The sequence below is a fragment of the Tachysurus fulvidraco genome, chromosome 12, assembly GCF_022655615.1.
Source record: "Tachysurus fulvidraco isolate hzauxx_2018 chromosome 12, HZAU_PFXX_2.0, whole genome shotgun sequence".
Classification (NCBI taxonomy): Eukaryota; Metazoa; Chordata; class Actinopteri; order Siluriformes; family Bagridae; genus Tachysurus; species Tachysurus fulvidraco.
Window position 1 is genome coordinate 9584044 of NC_062529.1, and position 20084 is coordinate 9604127.

Genomic DNA, 20084 nt, shown 5'->3' on the forward strand with positions numbered 1-20084 from the left:
GTAAAAATTACAACAAACCAAGTGCACCCCTTCATGAAGTGTTGTACAGCATCATAATGTGTCCCACCATACTACAATTGTTCAGTAATGGTTAGAGGAACATGACAAAGACGATATGGCCACCAAGTTCCACAGATCTCAATCCAATCAGGCATCTGTGAGATGTGCTGGATAAACAAGTATGATCCAGGAAGACTTCCACTCAAAACTAATGATCTGCTGGAAACTTCTAGGAAACAACAATATTAGCCAGGTGCTTTCACTGTTATGATCAGTGTATATTATAGTTTTACCTGATAACATACCAAAAAATGGATGTACAAGAATGACATTTGTGGATAATTTCAGTCTTGATGGCACAGAGAATAAAAAATACACTTTTTTTTAATGGGAGAAACTATAATTTCTTTTATGTAGAACTTTACACACATGCAAATGTACAGGTTTTTACCATCCATTGAAAAAGGAGTGTGCATTAATTTTTTTCTATGATATTCAGAAAATACATTTAATATTTAATTTCTATGTGTATTAAAATCAAACAAAGTTACGCATTAAAGAAAGGTTTCTGGAGCAAGGTTACAACACTGCCAAAGACCCCCAAATTACATAACAATGGTCATACATTCTCTCTTTAGAAAGCAAGTGTACAGGTGTAAAAATGTCTGGAATAGACAAAGCTGAGTTACAGACACAAAAATCTCACAAACAAACTGGAGCTACAAAAAGAGAGATAGGCATGCAGTAAAAAGAGAACCATAACTGTAAAACTGTACAAAAGAAACACTCTCGGAGAGAAACTTCACATTGCTAAACAAATAATACACATGTATATATCTGTGCAAGAGCCATAGTTGTTGCCTGTGAGGAAAAACTGGCAACTGGAATAGGTATTAAAGTGATGATGAAGATGGATGAAGATTTAATCAACTAAATATCGTCATTAGTCTAACGTTCCTCAGTGTATTCAGTGAACTCATAAAATCCCTGAAGTGTATAAGGTTATAAAAAAAAAAAAAAAAAAAAAAAAGTACTGCAAAAGAGACATCTTAGCAAGTGAACATTAGGAAGTTCCCAAAATGGGAAGATTTAAGTTACATTTCTTATAGTGAGATTATTATAAATTCATTGTTCTGCCTGTTTTCAAATGCTTCTATGTATTTATAGCTTTTAGAAACAAATGCTTCCAATTTGACGAATTATCCGCCAGTAACTCAAGACTACAGCAAGTCTGAAATGACTAAAATTTAATATTCATATAATTTGCTGACTAATCTTTTATGAGTAAAATACTCGGAGTCTATTAAAAAAAACATTTCAGTTGCTAGGACTGTCATCTTTTTTGCAGTTTGTGTATGTGTGTGCATGTGTGTGTGCATGCGTGTGTGTGTGTGTGTGTGTGTGTGTGTGTGTGTGTGCATATCTATAATAAAACAAAGACATGTTTCAAAGATGAGTCAGCCACATGAAAAATTTAGACCACAGAACAAAGGGCCAAAATACACAAGCACATATTTTTGCATGTCAAGAATGTCTCCTGCTTTCTAAAGTTGCTTGGCACGAATGTCACCCGGGGTAACATATGTACATAACAAATAAACAACTCCGTAACAAACTGCTTCATTCAGGTAGACCTGAGAATAAATGACAGGAAACAAAGCTACAAGAGTGAGGGATTTAGTGAGGTACTCAGAACTTAAGGCTAAAACTGTCTCAATGCTGATCGCTACTGAAGAACGACATTAACTAGTGAACAATGTGAAAAAAGTTTTACTACTGAAAAGTCGTGCAAAAACAAACAAATGCTTAGACATATATTATTCTCCTAATAATGCACCTTTACTTGATGAACACGGGAAAAGATCTCCACAGTTCTAGAGAACTACATACTGTCCAGCTACATTAACACATTCTCTTCTGCTCGACAAGATGAATTCAGCTTTTTTTTTTCTTCTCAATTAATGATATGGAACAAGAGCTCGACTACATTGACTACAGGCCCCCTGTAAGTGCATATCATGACAAATTATTTAAATTATAATCAGTTTCTAATAGTTACAGGCTTCTGAAGTGTTTAATAAGAAGGTGACCCCGGCGTTTGGGTGTAACATTTAGGTCTGCAACACGTCCTGGTGTCCTGTTGGAGGCGCTGTTTCACCTGCAGGACAAACAGACCGTACAACCCACAGCTTTTCCAAACTTGCATAGATAGAGTGCTAGACTTCAATTAGAAAGTTACAAATCTAAACAGTCTTGAGTTTAGAATCAATGCCACAATGACAGTGACTGCACTGTTTTATTTTTTCCCTGTTTAAAGTCACACGAACGAAATACACATGCATGTGGCACTGGTTACGCTGCTCTTTTAAAGGGATCTGTTTAAAAGCGTGCCAGATTGTGGTTTAAACTTCTTTGATTTGGAAATGTTTTTGGTGCTCGGAATTTGGGCCGTTTTACTAACATGCTTCAGTCGATTTGGTAAAGTGCTTTGTGAAGAAATTTGCATGCTGTAGGAAAAGCTAAACTGTTCCAATGAGACGGAGGAAAAGAATTTTTTTAGAAATAAAATAAAAGGCAGCTAGCATGAAGTTAGGTCATGGTATGCCTCCTGCTAAATATTAATAGCAGCAATGCTGAAGTAAAAGTTTGGTGAGCTTACCGTTGCATTAAGAACAAGAAGAAAACATGACAATGTGATTTAAAAAAAAAAAAAGTAAACACCATGCTGTACATTTGATTAAAAGACCCTACTCACACAGCAGACTGTAAAGTGACCAATGAGCCCCTTGTGTGTCCAAGTTAGAGTGAGAAACCCGATAAAGTGATGAGTGACCCAAGTGCTACTATACACACAGAGCTACATGTAGTGCAGTGTGTGTATGTATTTCATTAATGAGCTCTCCACAAGCAGATCCACTATCCCAAATCCCCCAACTAGAACAACAGGCATTGAATTAAACAAATCACGTCCCCTAAGAACCAGAACACCCCGAGAGTGCACAACTGGCAACCCCACCGCTCCCATGTACTGCGTTACATGCAGCACATGTGTAAGGTATTGCCTGGTGCCATCATGCCAGGGTGCCCGCTATCTGCTACCAGTCTCCTGGAACCGAGCCAAGTTGTGGCGTGAGATGGGTCGCAGTGCGGCTTCGAATGCACTCCAAGAGCTCCAAGCCGGAGTGTGTGGGGGGAGAGGAAAAAAAGAAAACAAAAGGAGATGGCAGCCGTGGCGTCCGTTAAGTTGGTAAGGGGTCATCATCTCCTTTGCTGCACTTACACTTGCAGCACAGCACGAACGGTGTGGCCAGAAGCAGGAATGGAGAGGCTACCAGCAAGAGGAGGCCGAAACCAGCAAAGATACCGATGACCTAGAGAGAGAGACACACAAACACACACACACACACACACACACACACACCAGAGTGTTCATCAAGAGATCATCAATAGACAAAGCAAGCAGAACACAAAAATTTAATCCAAAGCTCCAATACAGAAGATGTCGAACTTCAACGTGAGCTTTTTCATGAGCCCTTGAAGGACCATAAACTAAAACTATTAATTTTATAACAGCCTATTATGATCTGTTCAATTGAATCAGTAAACCTGTACACTGGGTGATTCCTGTAAGGATTTGGAGTCACACTAAAGCCCAGCACCTGATGCGTTTCTAAACTGTTTGTAGTCGCATGTTCTACATGTCTGATTTACATTACTAGTTATCACTACTACTAGTTTTATTAGTTAATACTCATCATGTTATTTGACTTGATTTGTCTTCGCATGTATAAATCTGGCCACCAACATTCATAAACATACCATAGGAAAAGACAGAATCTTGCAAGTTCCTTCTAATATACGACTTCAAGCCCACTCGAGGTCGCTGACGACTTGCTATTCTTATTTAAAGGTGAAGAACGGGTGCATGTAATACTGCATTACATTTGCAGCGGCGTTGAAGTCAGCGTCGGCTCACGGACTCCAAACTCCCTGTTGAGCAACAGATGGCTCTGCGCAAAAAAACAACTCCAGCCCTTTCCTTTCGTTGTGAACGTAAGCACTAAACTTAATCTGGATTCTAGGCTGCGTCGTAGAAACGTACAACCGGTGGAGTTGCTGTGGTCTGAGAGACATTTCCATATTTATTTAATATTTATTTAAGTAGTCTCAGATTTAATGTAGGTGCTGGATAACACTAGATTCTTGCGCTTGGAATAAAACTTCCAGGCTTTTTTTGTTCATTTTTTATTTTATTTTTGCATCTTGCTAAGGTCGTTAACATGTCACGTCTCGCGTCATCATAATGAAAAGAGCAGAAACAAAAACCAGTACAGACTAGCATGCACTAGGAAGGCTATGTTTAGCACAGAATGTCTAAAGACAACATGTTTTTGACCTGACACCAGACTTTGTCTTTAAAACAGACAGACTATTTTCAAAACCATTTTTCTTCATTTTCTGTAAGTCTATAAACGAACGCCTTTAAATCTCCTACTTGACTTCACAGAATTATGTAAAAAAGCTGCATTTTATGCAAACTATATAAGGAACAAAGCATGGCCAGGTATGCAGGATATAAGCTGCCTAGTCAAAAATATTTAATAAACATAAGTGTAGATCTCTTTGCAATTGAGGTCCAGTAACGTGAAAACTCAGTCCCAGAGTCTCTATGTTCAGTTCTGTGTTCTGCTTGTACATGTAGCACAAAAGGCAAACTGACCAAAAAATGACCGTCTACTTTTATATTACTTACATTCATCTGCACACACACAACTTGCAGACATTGGCAAATTGTTGCAGCAAAACGCTGTGTTATTTATTTTTTATTCCAACTTCTGGCCACCGAAGCATATAATGTACTACGTACTATGAAGTGCAGCATCGTCTCAATGCTACACAACAATCAAACGCAACAAAGAACCCGAACGTCGCGTCCCATTCGATGGCAAATGATGTCAAATGCATGAAAAGCAATGCTGCGTGTTTTGGCATACAGTGAATTCAGTCTAGTAAAATGTTACAAAATAAACCACAAGATGTGGGCTAATTTATAACATTTGCAACATTTGCTGTCCTCTTCCATTGCGTAAGCAAAGCTGTAAGCGTTCAGTGCATGACATGAATAAGTGCATCGTTAGTACATCGGACCTGAAGTGTCTGTTGTCGTCTTCTCGATATTTCCAGTCCGGACACTTTCACTATTTATATTCTAAATTAGCGTAGAATAATGTGGACGATTCGGGATGCACCTTGACGCCGGTCAGTTAGTCCGTGTTTTCAGCTCTGTACATTGTCTTTCTGCAGATGGTGTTTCTCCGGCAGTATGTGGGTTATAAGATACGAGGACACAAACAGGTTTGTCCGTGTCACCGCTTGTCATGTTATAAACAGTTAGCGTTTGTCTCTCTCCGTTCTTTTCTCTCTCTCAGACACTTTTCTTGTGCTGAAAAAGTTTTTACTAAGTAAATTTACTGCACTGGCCCTTGACCCTCAAATTAAATCACAGTTCTTCTTACATGAAACTTAACCATAGCATTTTTTCTTTTCGTTCATTTTGTTAAGCTCCATCAACCGACTCGGTGACACCATCAAAACGCATGCCTGTAAATCAGCTGTTACCACGGAAACCGTGATGAATTAAAATATGCATGAGATGAGCCGTTGCAGCCGTGAAAACCGTGCTGTCGCGGGACGATACGTGACCGCGATCGGAATCGTGATTTCAATATTAAAGCTGACCCTTTAAAAGGTATTTTTATTTTTTATTTTTGTTTCATAATAATGAAACGGAATCATCAAAAGCTTCATTCTTATAAACAAATGAAGAGTTTGAGAGTCAAACTGAACAGAATCCCCCAGAGACCTTGTAATAATTTGGGATTTAGGACATCCTGTCATACTGTGAGTGGTTCGAAAAAAAGGGGGAATTTAAAAGGCAAATAACAGCTTATAGTCTTACCAGGTGTACACAGGTGTACACTACAAACCAATAACCTAGAATCAGCGGATAAATGGCTTTTGCTCGGTTGTATGCACGAGTGCACGTGTGCTCTCCTTAGTCACACTGCTCTTATCATAAAATAAAGGAGAAAATAAAAGGGAAAAAGAGAAAGGAAGAGGAGGTTCCCACCTGTGTTCTGTGCCAAATCACAGAGGCTCTGGAGTGGCCTAGCTTGTTGCGGCAGGGTCCTTTATCGTAATGGATCAGGAGGAAGTCGTCCTGTCAAACACAGGAGAGGGCGCTGTTTATCTCCGCAGGTGTGTGGGACGGTCACACAAAAGGCTTGGGTTGTGGCCACAGCATGGTACGAGTGACCGGCACATGGCCACCAAGCAGCAATATAAGCATTCTAGGGATATGTTAGCTCTAGGAAGAACATGTGAGCGGATGCAGAAAGACGGCGGAGCACTTACATCTAGAGACTCCAGGCAGTACCAGCAGAACGCATGCTTGCAGTTCTTGCACATCATCTGGGCACAACCTTCGTCTCGTTCGATGTAGACCTTACATTTGGGACAGCGCTTGATCGGAGCATCGTCGTCGTCATTCTTAAAGAAAGAACTGAGGGGGAATAAGAGACAAATAAAACCAGACTTAGACAGAGGAGACAGAAATCATATAATCTAAGAGTTTCTCTTTAATCGAACTGACTCCAAAGTGTAGAGCACGTCTGCTGTACAGGTTCTACAGTAAACTTCATCGGTAAATGTTAGATTTTAAATGACACTTGACAGCTCGTAGACATTTCCATCGGCTTAGAAAACATTCACAAGCTGCTACAAATCGGAAGAAATGTTACGAACAGTGTAAAGAATTAAAAAATCGGAGAAAATCCAGCTGGATAAAATTACAAAGGTCTGGATAAGCATCTCACTTGCCTAAAGGCCTTAACAGTTACTTTTAAACATTCTAATGCTTAACCATTAATGGTTTGCTCAGTCCTATAAATAAGTTAAGTTATGTTTCAGCTCACATTTTAGATCCACTTATGAGAAGGACCAAAAACCATTATCAAGATGAGACGCAGCTATTTTTAAACAACGAATAAATCCGATGATCATCTTTAAAACATTTTTAGTGTTTTTTTTTTACTAATCAAATCAGTGAGGAAAGATGAAAGAATATTATATATTATATGAATATTATATATATATATTATATAGAATATTATATATACATATATGTATGTGTGTGTGTGTGTGTGTGTGTGTGTGTGTATACGAAAGTCTGTCAAAACTCTTTTCCCTACAAGATACCTTCAGGTAAATACATTACATAAAAGCACATCATTAGTTTCAACAAGCTGCAAACAAACAGAAAAAAAACTGCTACAGAAAGTACAGTGGTTCATGCTGAAAAAATAAAACTGAAGTTCGGACGGTTTTTCTTCCAAACAAAGAATAGCTCTGCTCAGATCAGTGTATATATTTAGTCTTACACCTGAAACTAAAGCAAAGGACACTGATCGGTTCATCATTTGTACATTCGCAGGCTTGTTCAAATTGAGTGGCAACACAATGCCAAAAGCTGCTACACCACACCGGGCTCACAGAGGAACAGCGAATAGAGAAAATAAATGTTGATCTCAAGCAGTACCTGCTCTCTCCAGGCAGAAAGGCAGTAATGGGTGGGTTCTCCTGACACTCCTGGCCTGGGTGCCAACTGGCCTTGCAGGCTGAGCAGAATTCCAGCGTGCAGTTACCACAGCGTACCAGCTGCGGCCGGGAGGAGTCCGCCTCCTTCAGCTGGCACACGGCCTGGCACGATGACGACGGGCACCATGTCCGGCATGGGTCCAAGAGCACCTCTGTAGCAGGGAACACAAGAGCAGTGTGTGTGTGTTTACTCATCTTGCCCAGCTGTTTAATCACCATGGTAACAGAGGAGGCATAGTACAAGACTATTCTCTATTAACCCGCTCTAAAGTACAGGCCTCATGGCTGCTTCTTTCAGCTCTGATGTATTCATTAAAAATAGAGTCAGTACACCGAGCGGACCATCTGATAAGACAGTTCCCACAGTTCTTATTTTCTACCACATGCAAGCAAGATTGAAGAGACTTCACGTCGACCAAAAACAGTAATGATAGAAAAAGCAGTATGCATTTGTGCCTACGTATACAACACTTTCAGAAAGTATTCACCCCCTAGGGACTTTGCTTCTTTTTACTGTACTGCAACATCAGATCTAAGTATATTATTACAATGAGATTTTTTTTTCCTGCTCCTTTTGAAGTGACTCTCTACAGAAAAACAAAGAAATCACTTATTTGAAGGCCTTAGAATGAGTTTTTTCTCCCTTTCCTTAATGTAAATTTCCGTTAGCTCTCCCATATTAGATAGAAAATCTTTTTGGACAGTAGTTTCATACCACAGACTTTCAATTGGATTTAAGTCTGCTCTTTGATTCTGCTATTATAGAACACAAACTGTCTTCGCTTTGCTTCCGAACCAGATGCCTCGAAAGCAGTGCCCTGATTTTGAAGGGGGAAAAACGTCTCTTTGTGCATATCTTTTTATCGAAAAACTAAAGGAGAAGTATAATAAATGCCAGAAACAAAAAGTCACTGGTGTGTTATTTGTCATACCTCTGGGATTATCACACAATACAGTATAAATAATACAATATTTAAAATGCAGAAAAAAACCACACATTTTCTTTTAAATTTCCTAACGGATTAAATATCAGTTTCGTCAACAGGCTTTTATTGCAACATCATCTCCCTTCTGTATGCTACAGTGAGTTTGATCTTGATAAACAGACACAATATCCGTTTGTTCTTCTGCATTCTGCACATCGAACACTATCAGTTTCAACTGATGACTTCTGGGGATTGCTATGAGCATGCAGGATTCTGTAATCGAGTCATTTGGGACAGACGAACATTTTATTCTCAGGAGTGAAGAGAAGCTTAGGATTTCTGAAATGGACGTAGAATCTGAAGTAGTCCTGCGATTCAGGAACAATAAAATAGTGTGAGCAAAATGCCGATATATATTTCTGGCTGACACTGATGAATGAAAGCAGGTGGTAGGTGATGTGTGTGTCTGTGTGCATGTGTGCATGTGTACATGTGTGTGTGTGTGTGTGTGTGTGTGCGCACCACAGGGACATTCAGGTGAAAGAGACTGCATTCAGGCAACGTGACCTCTACAGGATGCACATGTACAGACACCGGACTACTGAATCACACACACTCTCTTTCTCTCTCTCTCTCTCTCTCTCTCTCTCTCTCTCTCTCTCACACATTTGTGTGCGCATGGCTGTGAAAGGAGAGAGAAATAATACAGGAGAAGAAAAAGAACATGGGGAGAGGAAGCCATTGTGACACAGAATCCCCAACAGTCTGTTTTTCAGATATTTTCGATCTGTAAAACACAAGAACCCTTGATTTTGCGGTGCTTCTATAAATAAAAAAGATGATCAATATGATGTATATATATGTACATATCTCTGAACAATCCAGAGATATGATTATCAAATGACTAGCATTTAAATAAACATCATCTTGGGGTCTAGTATACTGCTGACATATATTTATATGCAGACTGTGTATTATGGCTTCCACACACATTATTTGGCAGCATACAAATAAGCACATAATCCAAGAAATCCACTATATTCTTCTGCACTTTAGTTTATTTATTTATTTATTTTTTCATCATGCAGGGAATGGTTTACTGTACACTGTACATTTATTACATTTAATTCATCCATCTATTCTTTGTCAGAACCACTTATCCTACACCGGAGAACCTGAAGTCTGTCCCAGAACGAGCCAGAAGACGAGGTGCCTAGCAATCACAGGACACACTCAGTCATATTCTATGGACAATTGAAAAAGATGCCAATCAGACGACAACGCGTATATTTTGACTAAGGGAGGAAACCAGAGTACATGCATTGGAGAAAATCCAAACTACATGCGCACACACAGTGGAGTGGAGGCAGGAATGAAAACCCCAAACCTTGAGATAAACATCAAGTCAAGTCAAGAAGCTTTTATTGTCATTTCAACCATATATAGCTGTTGCAGTACACAGTGAAATGAGACAACGTTTCTCCAGGATTGTGGTGATACATAAAACAAAGACAGGGCTAAGGACTTAGTAAGTAGTCATAGCCACATAAAGTGTAACTGTGCAACCTGGTGCAAACAGTGCAGGACAAAACAAACAAGACAGTGCAGGACAAAAGACAGTGCAGACATAAAGTTACAAGACAATACAAAAAATGCAACACACAAAAGACAATAAACAGTAACAGAAACAGCGCCGACCGACCAGTGTAAATACTGAATGTTCAAACAATATTTTGTGCAGTAACATTAGAATGAACACAGTTTCTTAGCAGCAGGTCCTTTGGATAATATATAGAGTTGTGCAAAAAACAGAAAATGAGTGAAATATTGTATCGTATGTGCGTAATGGCTGAGATATTGTACATGCTAACCACTAAGCTGGTCTTTTGGGTGTTCCGGTATCGTACATGGTCAATCAGACCTGTGAATGGCGTCTCCTCCGTAAGCAGCGGGTTTGCATAAAAAGACAGACAGCTTGTGCTTTTTAGATTATGGCTTTATGCTGACCGAGTTATCTGCAGATTCCAGCCTTATATGCTAGCCTGGTGCTTTATGCACAAAACAGAGAATACGACACAAGGATAAGGTGATAAAATGAGTATGAGGTTAACTAATTTTTTCAAGCAAAGTGCAACATACAGAAGCTTTTAATACTGAAGCCGCGATGTTCGGCTCTACTACTTATACATATTATACCTGTTATTTCTGGTGCCGTTTATTTTGGGATGATTGCATTTTCTCTCGTTTTTGGTTGGGCAGGTAGAGAAAAGGGTGCAAACTAATAGAGCCTTGTATCGTATTTGACTTTACTGTAGGTAGTTTAAAATTGTAGTAAAATATATGTTGATTATTTTGGTATTACTCGCCTTGAAGAGATTTCCAGTACCAATCTTGTGCAAATATATTAATCTGCTTTTTGGTCTCTACATGTGTTTATGACTCTGCACCGATAGAATGAACCAGCTGTGGGGTTTTTTTTGTTTGTTTTTCACCTCATCTTACTTATGTACTTAAAAGGCACTGAATGTGTTTGTGTTGATGGAATATCGGTTGCATCAAGCATAATGGAAAGAGGAACTCACCTTTTTCAAACTGCAGCTTCCTGTATCTCTGCATTATCTCTGACGCCACCATGCACTCAATCTGAATGTGTGTGTGAAAATAGTGTGTTTGAGAGAGAGAGAGAGAGAGAGAGAGAGAGATGGTTACAACATTAAAAGACCCTACAAACACAGAGACATGGTACTGCAAAAAATTACAGCTTCTGTTTAGACAAAGCAACTCTGATTGCCTCTGTGACACACTGCCGGCTTTGAGCACAGGGTTGTACACACAGCATTCCACTGTGAGGGAAGCAGGGATCACACACTCAACCCGAAGCACTTACCTCACACAGGCTCATCCAGTGTTGTAAAAATAACCAGATTTATATTAAAAGCTCTTGTCTACGACGGTCTCTTCCCTTAATATTACACTACTTATTGCAGGAGGAGCTGACCGGCCCACACGCTGTGAAGATTTTATGCTCGCTAAAAAAGCAATCATCATAAAAACGCCAATATTCATGGAAATAAATCCAGTTTAGTTATTGCTCTGAGAGGAGGCCATTTTTCAGAAAGACGAGTGAGGTCTGTTTTGCTTATTGGTTATGATCATAGCTGCCAAAATAGACTGCTGAGCACCAAAAGGTCATGTTTATATTATAGGGGCAAAAATCCTGACTTGCTGATGAATTTTTGATTAAGGGCAAAAACAAAACTGCAGTTGTTTTCAGGATGATTACATATATAAAAAACTATGCAAAGTACATAAAAAAAATCAAAGAAAAGAAAAAGAAAGATTTGCATTGAATTTACCTCATTTTCTTGTAAATGTCCTCGTTTCGGACAGGCAGAATCTGGACAGCTGATCGCAGTTTCGAGGCCCTCCTTAATGAGAAGCTCTACATATTGCTTCAGGCACTGCGAAGAAAGCACGATTGTTAGTATGCAAGTACTGGTGGTCAGAATCCATAGCAGATGTATAGACATTGTGTTTATATGCTGATTAGAAGTGTAATGCACTCAGCAACCACTTTATTAATATCATCTGCACACTGGGTTATTTATGTAGTTAATTAAGAAGCCAATCATGTAAAAGAAGTACAAGCCATGCATATATGGTTAAAGAATTAAATCAGGTAAAATTTAACATCAAACCTCAGAATAGGGGAAAAAAGTAGAATCCCTTATGACTTGTCATGGCATGTTAGTTAGTGCCAGATGGGCTGGTCTGAGTATTTCTAAAAATGCTGACCATCTGAGATTTTCACACAACGGAAACCAAAAAAAAAAGTTATGTTTTGTGCATGCTGAGATACGTAGAGTGTTTATTTGAGTGTAGAGTGTTTATTTGAGTTACTATATATGCTTCCTGGAAGCTCAAACCAAAACGGTCTGTTTTCCTCAGACCTCTTTTAACAACAAGTCATTTCCACCCACAGAACTGTTGCTCACTCCCTGTTTCCTGATCGGTGCCCCATTCTGTGAAAATCCCAGGAGACCAGCAGTTTCAGAAATACTTAAATAAGCCCATCTGGTACCAACATCTATGCCATGATTAAATACACAGAGATCAGACTTTTTCTTCATTCTGGTGTCTGGTGTGAACATTAATTGTGGCTCATGACCTGTATCTGTATGTGCGGTGTTGTGTTGTGCTGCTGCCACATGACTGGCTGATTAGATAACTGCATGAATGAGCAGGTGTACAGGTGTTCCTAATAAAGTGACAGCCGGGTTGTCACTTTATTAGGAACACCTTCATTTACAATTAGATAGTTATTATTACATTACATGTTCACAGACGATGTAAAATACAGTGCAGCGATAATCAGGATGCGTAGTAATTCACTGCTCTTTCAACCAGACAGCAACGGTAAGTGCTCAATTAGCGTAATTTCACAGTTGTCACTTCTCCTAGACTAATTGATCTCCAGAGACGAACAATTTACGATGGAGCAACAAACAGAACGACAACAAGAACGACGACGAAAATATACCGCTCTATAAATTACATCTCATTACCGTCTGGTAAAACAGACAAACTTTTTCCCTCCCTATAAATTGAGTGATCTTTCTGAGAACACTATAAGCAGGCAATGAAGTGAATGATTATGAGGGAGTGTCTTAAAAAAAGGACTAACATTATAACCATATACGTATAAACGTTCATTCTGGACCGTACCTATGTTTCGAAAGGGGTTTTTCAGCTGCGTAATGCTTTTCTCCTAAGCTCATGGGTTAATATTAATATTTTTCCAGCTCATTTATTTTTACTGGTAAAAAATAATAATAATAAAAAAAAAACAGACAAGGCAGTCGGTGCTGTTAGAGTGAGCCATACCACACCTAGGCTAAACCTTTCCTTTTGGCAAAAGTTCAAGGATCACCTCTTTCTTTAGCATCACAGGCGGAATAATGAATCTGGCCTCAGATCAGTGTGAAGGGGAAGCTTGTACCAGCACACTGCATAACCACGGGGGGGCAACGAGAGAACAAGAGCTTCTTCCAATGTTTATTCCTGGAACTGAATCCCACTCAGCCATGTGGGCATAACAAACAGTCTTCTTGGCCTGTAACTGTTGTTTCCTAAGCACTGGACTGCACTACTAAAACTGTTGAACAACCCGCTATTTTAAATTCCGGCTTTAATAAAATGTTAAAAACCCATTTATTTCACTTCAGCATCCAACGATTTATTGGGTCTGCTATGTTTTGGGCTTTATTTTAATAGAATTCAGGTGCTATATTATCATACTGAATGATAATGGTGATGCCAAAGACTGATAGAAAAGCCAATAAACACAGACTGCAGACCAAAATTAAACATAACTGGAATTGATTTTGGCTCTAATAGTAGACAGGAAACCACAGAGTATGAAAAAAAAAATCAGTGTGTAAACAGTAAACATTTAACAACTGAGTAGACCACAGGGCCAGCAAGCGACAACCACAAAGAAAAAAAAAAAAAAGCTAATCTAAAAATCATCAAATGCTTAATTTCATACACCAATAGCTACCCAGAAATGTCTATATGCTTAAACTCATCACTGTGTGGCACAGCAGCAATAAAAGAGTTCGGATGAAACGTCTTATACTCACCAGCGTGCAGAACACACACTGACACTGTGCGATGGTGGTCATCTGCTCCAGGGGGAACTCTCCTAGACACAGCTTACAGGACACCAGCGGGTCCAGAGCCAGGTCCCAGGTGGGCCTATAGCGAGCCGTCGTCATGGTTCCTGACAGCACAAAAACAAACATGGACGGTTTTTCTCTTACAAAGCATTATAAATGATAAGATAGGTTGCAGGCTGAGATCTGAGGAACCTGAACACCCTTTGCAAACAGTGCAAGTTACAAAGGACACTAAAAGAGACCACAGAAAAAAAAACATGCTCTGCTCGGCCGTCCAATAGGAATCAGAATCAGAATCAGAATCGGGTTTATTGGCCAAGTGTGATGACACACACAAGGAAATTGGTTCCAGCTGTTTGTGACTCTCAAAAGTACAGACATAAATAACACTATACTATACAAATGATGGAGACGATGAGATACAATATAGACAGAATTAGTATTAACTATGAATATAGAATATGAACATAAAAGTGTTATGTACATTAAGTGTGGGAATGCAAATAACAATATTGTGCAATATTATGCTTTTTGTACAATATATAGCAGCAGTAATGTATGCAATATATACAGATGATTTGATGACTGACAGTCCTGATAATGCAGTATTTATAGATATGAAGCAGTGAATATAATTATGGTGAGTTGTTGATCGGGGTGATCGATCGCCTAAGGAAAGAAACTGTTCCTGTGTCTGGCAGTTTTAGTAAGCAAAGTTCTGTAGTGCCTGCCAGAAGGGAGTAGCTGAAAGAGGTTGTGTCCAGGGTGCGAAGGGTCAGTGGTGATTTTTCCTGCCCAGTTTTTTGGTTCTTTTGTTGTACAAGTCCTGGAGAGTGGGCAGGGTGGCGCCAATTATTCTTCATGCTGTTTTTACTGTGTGCTGCACTCCGTTTCTGTCCTGTTTTGTTGCTGCACCAAACCAGATGGTGATGGATGTGCACAGGACAGATTCAATGACTGCAGTGTAGAACAGCATCAACAGCTCCTGTGGCAGACCATACTTCCTTAATTGACGTAGAAAGTACATCCTATGTTACACTTCCCATTTCAGGTCTTGGGAAATGGTAGTGCCCATAAACGTGAAGGCCTCCACAGATGACACCGGGCTGTTGGATATTGTGAGGTGGGTGGGGGGTTTGAGGGGTCTTCACCTCCTGCCATCTTGGATGAGACGATGAGCATAGTATCATCTGCAAATTTCAGGAGTTTAACAGTTTGGTCACTTGAAGTGCAGTCATTAGTGTATAGGGAGAATAACAGTGGGGAGAGGACACATCCCTGTGGAGCGCCAGTGCTGACTGTCCGAATGCTGGAGGTGACACCTCCCAGTCTCACCTGTTGTTGCCTGCCTGTCAGGAAGCTGGTGATCCAGTGACAGATGGAAGGGGGTATAGTGAGACTTAGGAGTGGAGAATTTCCGGAATTATAGTATTAAAAGCAGAACTGAAGTCAACAAACAGAATCTGGGCGTATGTGCCTGGGCAGTCCAGGTGTTGCAGAATGTAGTGCAGTCCAATGTTGACTGTGTCGTTCACTGATCTGTTTGCACGGTAGGCAAATTGTAGGGGATCCAGCATCTGTTCTGTTTCAGACTTTATGTGGGCCAATAGCAGCTATTCAAAGGTCTTCATGACAACAGATGTCAGAGCGACTGGCCTGTAGTCATTCAGTCCAGTGATGGAGGGTTTCTTGGGGACGGGGACGATTGTGGAGAGTTTAAAGCAGGAGGGGACTTCACACAGCTCCAGTGATCTGTTGAAGATATGGGTGAAGATAGAAGCCAGTTGATCAGCACATGCTTTGAGACAGGAGGGGGAGACCCCGTCTGGGCCGGGAGATTTCCTTGTCTTCTGTCTCTGAAAGAGCCGATTCACATCCTCTTCACAAATCGTGAGTGCAACTTGATTGGGTTCCCAGAGGTGTGATGTCAGTCAGTGGGCTGGGTTGGAAGGGAGGTGTGAAGATATTGTTCTCAAACCTGCAGTAGAAGGTGTTGAGGTCATCAGCCAGGTATTTGTTTGCTTGAGTGGGAGATGGGGGCGACTCTTGTAGTTTGTGATGTCTTGCAGGCCTTTCCACACTGACGCAGGGTTGTTATCTGAAAACCTGCTTTTCAGAGTAGCTTCTTTTGGCTATTCTGATCTCCTTTGTCAGTAGGTTCCTGGCCTGCTTGTACCGAGTTTTGTCCTCCCCTCTGTAGGCATCTTCCTTGGTTTGTTGAGGGTTTGCTGTAAACCATGGCTTGTTGTTACTGTATTTGAGGAAGGTTTTGATTGGCACACACAAAATCTGATGTATGATGTCACAGTGTCAGTCAGTTCATCCAGGCTGTCAGGTCCAGCCTCAAAGATACTCCAATCAGTGCAATCAAAACAGTCTTGTAGTTCCTGCTTTGCCTCACTGGTCCATCTCTTTTGTTTTTACCACAGCCTTAGCAGATTTTAGTTTCTGCCTGTATGATGGAATAAGATGAACCAAGCAGCGATCAGAGTTCCCCAAGGCTGCCCTGGGTACAGAGCAATATGCGTGCTTAAGAATTCTGTAGCACTGATCCAGTGTATTTTTCTCCCTTGTGGGACAATTTATTTGCTGTCTGTATTTTGGAAGTTCAAGTGTTAGTTTTGCCCTGTTAAAGTCTAATATTTAGTGCCTTTCTCAGACTGATGAAAGCTGAGGACAAGAGGAGAGAAAAAGTGTCCGACACTCCGGATATACAATAAGGTACGACTATGTGGAAAGGTCTAATAGATGCCACTGAGAAAAAGATAAGTTCGCTCCAGCACAGGCTTGCTTCCTAAATAACTTTCCGGAGTGGAACTGTACTGGAATAAGATCTGAGTTGAGCTTAAAATGCTTAGTCACATAAACCCACACAACAGACTGAGAGGCGGAGAGGAAACGGCCTCTCTTTTCAGGCTTCTTTGGTTGGAACTCCACGCTGGCTCTAAAAAAGGTGCAGAAATCACACTTGCTTGTGCCTCCTCTGCAGATCGAGGGAGGAGGGCTATTTTTGGCAGGCATCTCTCTCGTTGCCTTCCTGTTTCACATTGTGAGCTGAACTCCACAACACAGACTGGTTTGTGGCTGAAGTGTTTACAGGAAACGCTGATTGTGAATGTCTACATCGAGTGCCGTCAAAGGGCTTTCTGTGGTTAAAGCAGAAGCATTAGAGAGAGAGAGAGAGAGAGAATATCCGAGTTCCCATGCATCTGTGAGGCTGACACCTGGGCAGTGCTTTGACATCTGGGCAGAACCTTTAAACTGTTTCTGGTGGGAAGCCTAGTGAAACCAATTAGAAACTGACATGAGGTAACGATGAGAGACTGCACGTTCCGCAACCTTATGCAGTTATATGTTTGCTGTATGTCCAAAAGTAAGCACGCACCAGACCACCAAACCCATGTGCCCAATCCAAATCAATGGTTTTGTTCTCTGTCTTGCTCTTACTGCCTCCACTCCTCTGTGAAAGCAATCCACTGGATTGTGGAGCGTGTCTATGGTGATTCCTGCCCATTCAACCACAAGCAATAGTGAGGTCGTCATTCCATGACTTCCCTAAGGTGTTCACTGGGACTGAGGTCAGGGCTTGGGCCACTCAAGGTCTCTAGACAACTCTTTTCTTTCGGTTTGGAAGAGAAGAGCCATGGTCATTTATTGGCTCTCAACCACCACAAGCAAATTTAGAGCATTTTAATGACTAGTTACCCTTAAAAGTGAAAAAGAGCTATGTTCATATCACTAAAACACAACATCCAAATCAAAGCCTAACTATGATACCGAACTGGCTCCCAACATTATCTGTGTTTAAAAGCAAGTAAAAACTTTCTCTGGTGAAATATATTTTTGGTGTCTTAGGTGTTGAGGTGTAAGAGTAGGAGAAAAAAAATAAATAAATCAATAAAATATAGAATCCTCTTACAACAATAGTTGATGGGTTTTTCTCAGATTCCCAAACAAGACCTTATATCTTTCCTGTTTGAATGGTGACAGACATGCCTACAGGTCTTATTACTGAAACAGCAGGTTTGAACATGTGAAAGCAGCTAAAATGACACAAGGTATCGATGACATTCAATGCCACAGAGAAATAATTCCCAGAATCTGGCACTGATACGATAAAAAAAAAAAAAAAAAAAACCTTTATGAATGAATCTTCAAATCTAATTTATATGCAATGCACAAAACAACACAGGGATGTGGTAGCTCAGTGCATAAGGTGTTCGACTACTGATCGGAAGGTCATTGGTTTGAATCCCAGGTCCACCAAGTCCACTGCAGGGCCACTTAACCCTCAATTGCTCAGGTGTATAAACCGAAATAAAATTGTAAGTCACTCTGGACAAGAGAGAGTGTCTGCTAAATGCTATAAATGTAAATGCTCAAATTTTCAGAGACCACGAATTTTCACTGCACTGCAACAATTATTCAATTGTTTTTAAAATCACATTTCATGGAGATGAAGGTGGAACGAATCAAATTTTGTCTGGAAAAGGCAGGTCACTGGAAAAGGCAGGTCGCTAAAATAATAAATACTTATTATTTTAGATTTATTATACTATACATCACACTGGTTGTAGCCTAACCTTTGCTGACTGCTTATGTGATATTACCTACATCATTTACTTGATAAATTTGTTTCGGTTGATCCAGTGAGACTGTTGCCTGAAGCCAGAGGAGGTCGTACATTTTTTTTTCTTCTTGACCAAAACCAGTTTTCTGTGCTTCAGAAGCAACAAGGTGATTTGTGGATGCTTTGTTGCGCTAACAATTTTTATTTGTGATAAATGACTTCCACCAGCCCTCAGTGTTGAACAGCGTAGCACCTAATCCCAAGTCAAAGCCAACAAGACCAGGGCTAATTCTGTATGCACAGTTCAGGCTTAAAATCATCCCTCAGTCTCTCCTCATTCTGCCATGGCCTGCTGTTCTGTATTCCACATCCATCCATCGCTGCTACATTCCCTATACACCTCTACTAACAGTCTCATCATTCTTCAGCACTGCAGAACACGATGCAAATGTGCACCGACCTCAGCCAAGCAGCGGCTATTAAATGTTCGAAAAAGTATTTAATCTCGTTTGTAATGGGAACTTGAACTTTACAAATTAGGTAAGTGATGCTTACAAACAAACCAGACTGCAAAAAACGCTCTGTGAAAATAGGTGGAACTACAGCATCATGCAGCAATACAAGTGGAAACCTGAACAAAAGGAAAAGTGGCAGCTCAGTGGTTAAGGTGTTGTACTACTGATCACGAAGGTCGCAGGTTCTCCAAGCTGCCACTGTTGGGACCCTGAGCAAAGACCTTAACCCTCCATTGTACTGCTGTTTAAATTGCACAACTTGCTCTTGATAAGGGCGTCTGCCAAATGCTGTAAATATAAAACCACTCATGGACAACAAACCTGTGCATGCAAAGGAATTTCAGAAAGTCATGAAAAATGAGCACAAGGTACCAGGACTTGGGGATGGGGGTAGAATAAGTGGGTAATGTGTTGGACTAGTGATTGGAAGCTTGTGGGTTTGAATCCTAGGGTTCACAAAGCCACTGCTGGGCCAATGAGCAATGCCATTAATCCTCAAATGCTCAGTTGTATACAATGATATAAAAATTTACGTCACTCTGGAGGAGAGCATTTAGCAAATGGTGTAAATGTAAATGAAATGTAGTCGATTCTATTCCGTTTTATTTGCATAGCACTTTTAACAAAAGCCATTATCACAAAGCAGCTTTACGAAAAAAAAGGGTATACGTTTAAAATGTATATTATCCCTAATGAGCGATCCAAAGGTGGTAGGGACAGTATGGAAAACTCCACTGAG

At 40.3% G+C, this 20084-nt stretch overlaps 1 protein-coding gene across 4 annotated transcripts in view; it reads right to left on the bottom strand.

Moving 5' to 3' along the window:
* Positions 1-1001: 1001 nt before the first annotated feature.
* Positions 1002-20084, bottom strand: part of rnf144aa (ring finger protein 144aa) — a 33207-nt gene continuing 14124 nt past the window's right edge. For 3 of the 4 annotated variants that reach the window (XM_027172636.2, XM_047821077.1, XM_027172638.2), the window contains exons 2-8: positions 14225-14364; positions 11939-12043; positions 11165-11225; positions 7598-7808; positions 6415-6562; positions 6131-6220; positions 1002-3371 (exon numbers count right to left, since the gene is read on the bottom strand). In XM_027172636.2, the coding sequence (XP_027028437.1) occupies positions 3240-3371; positions 6131-6220; positions 6415-6562; positions 7598-7808; positions 11165-11225; positions 11939-12043; positions 14225-14359 (882 nt within the window). In that variant the 5' untranslated portion in view covers positions 14360-14364 and the 3' untranslated portion in view covers positions 1002-3239. Of the gene's footprint in view, positions 3372-6130; positions 6221-6414; positions 6563-7597; positions 7809-11164; positions 11226-11938; positions 12044-14224; positions 14548-20084 lie in introns of those variants that run through there. The other variant, XM_027172635.2, reaches the window with a different exon arrangement.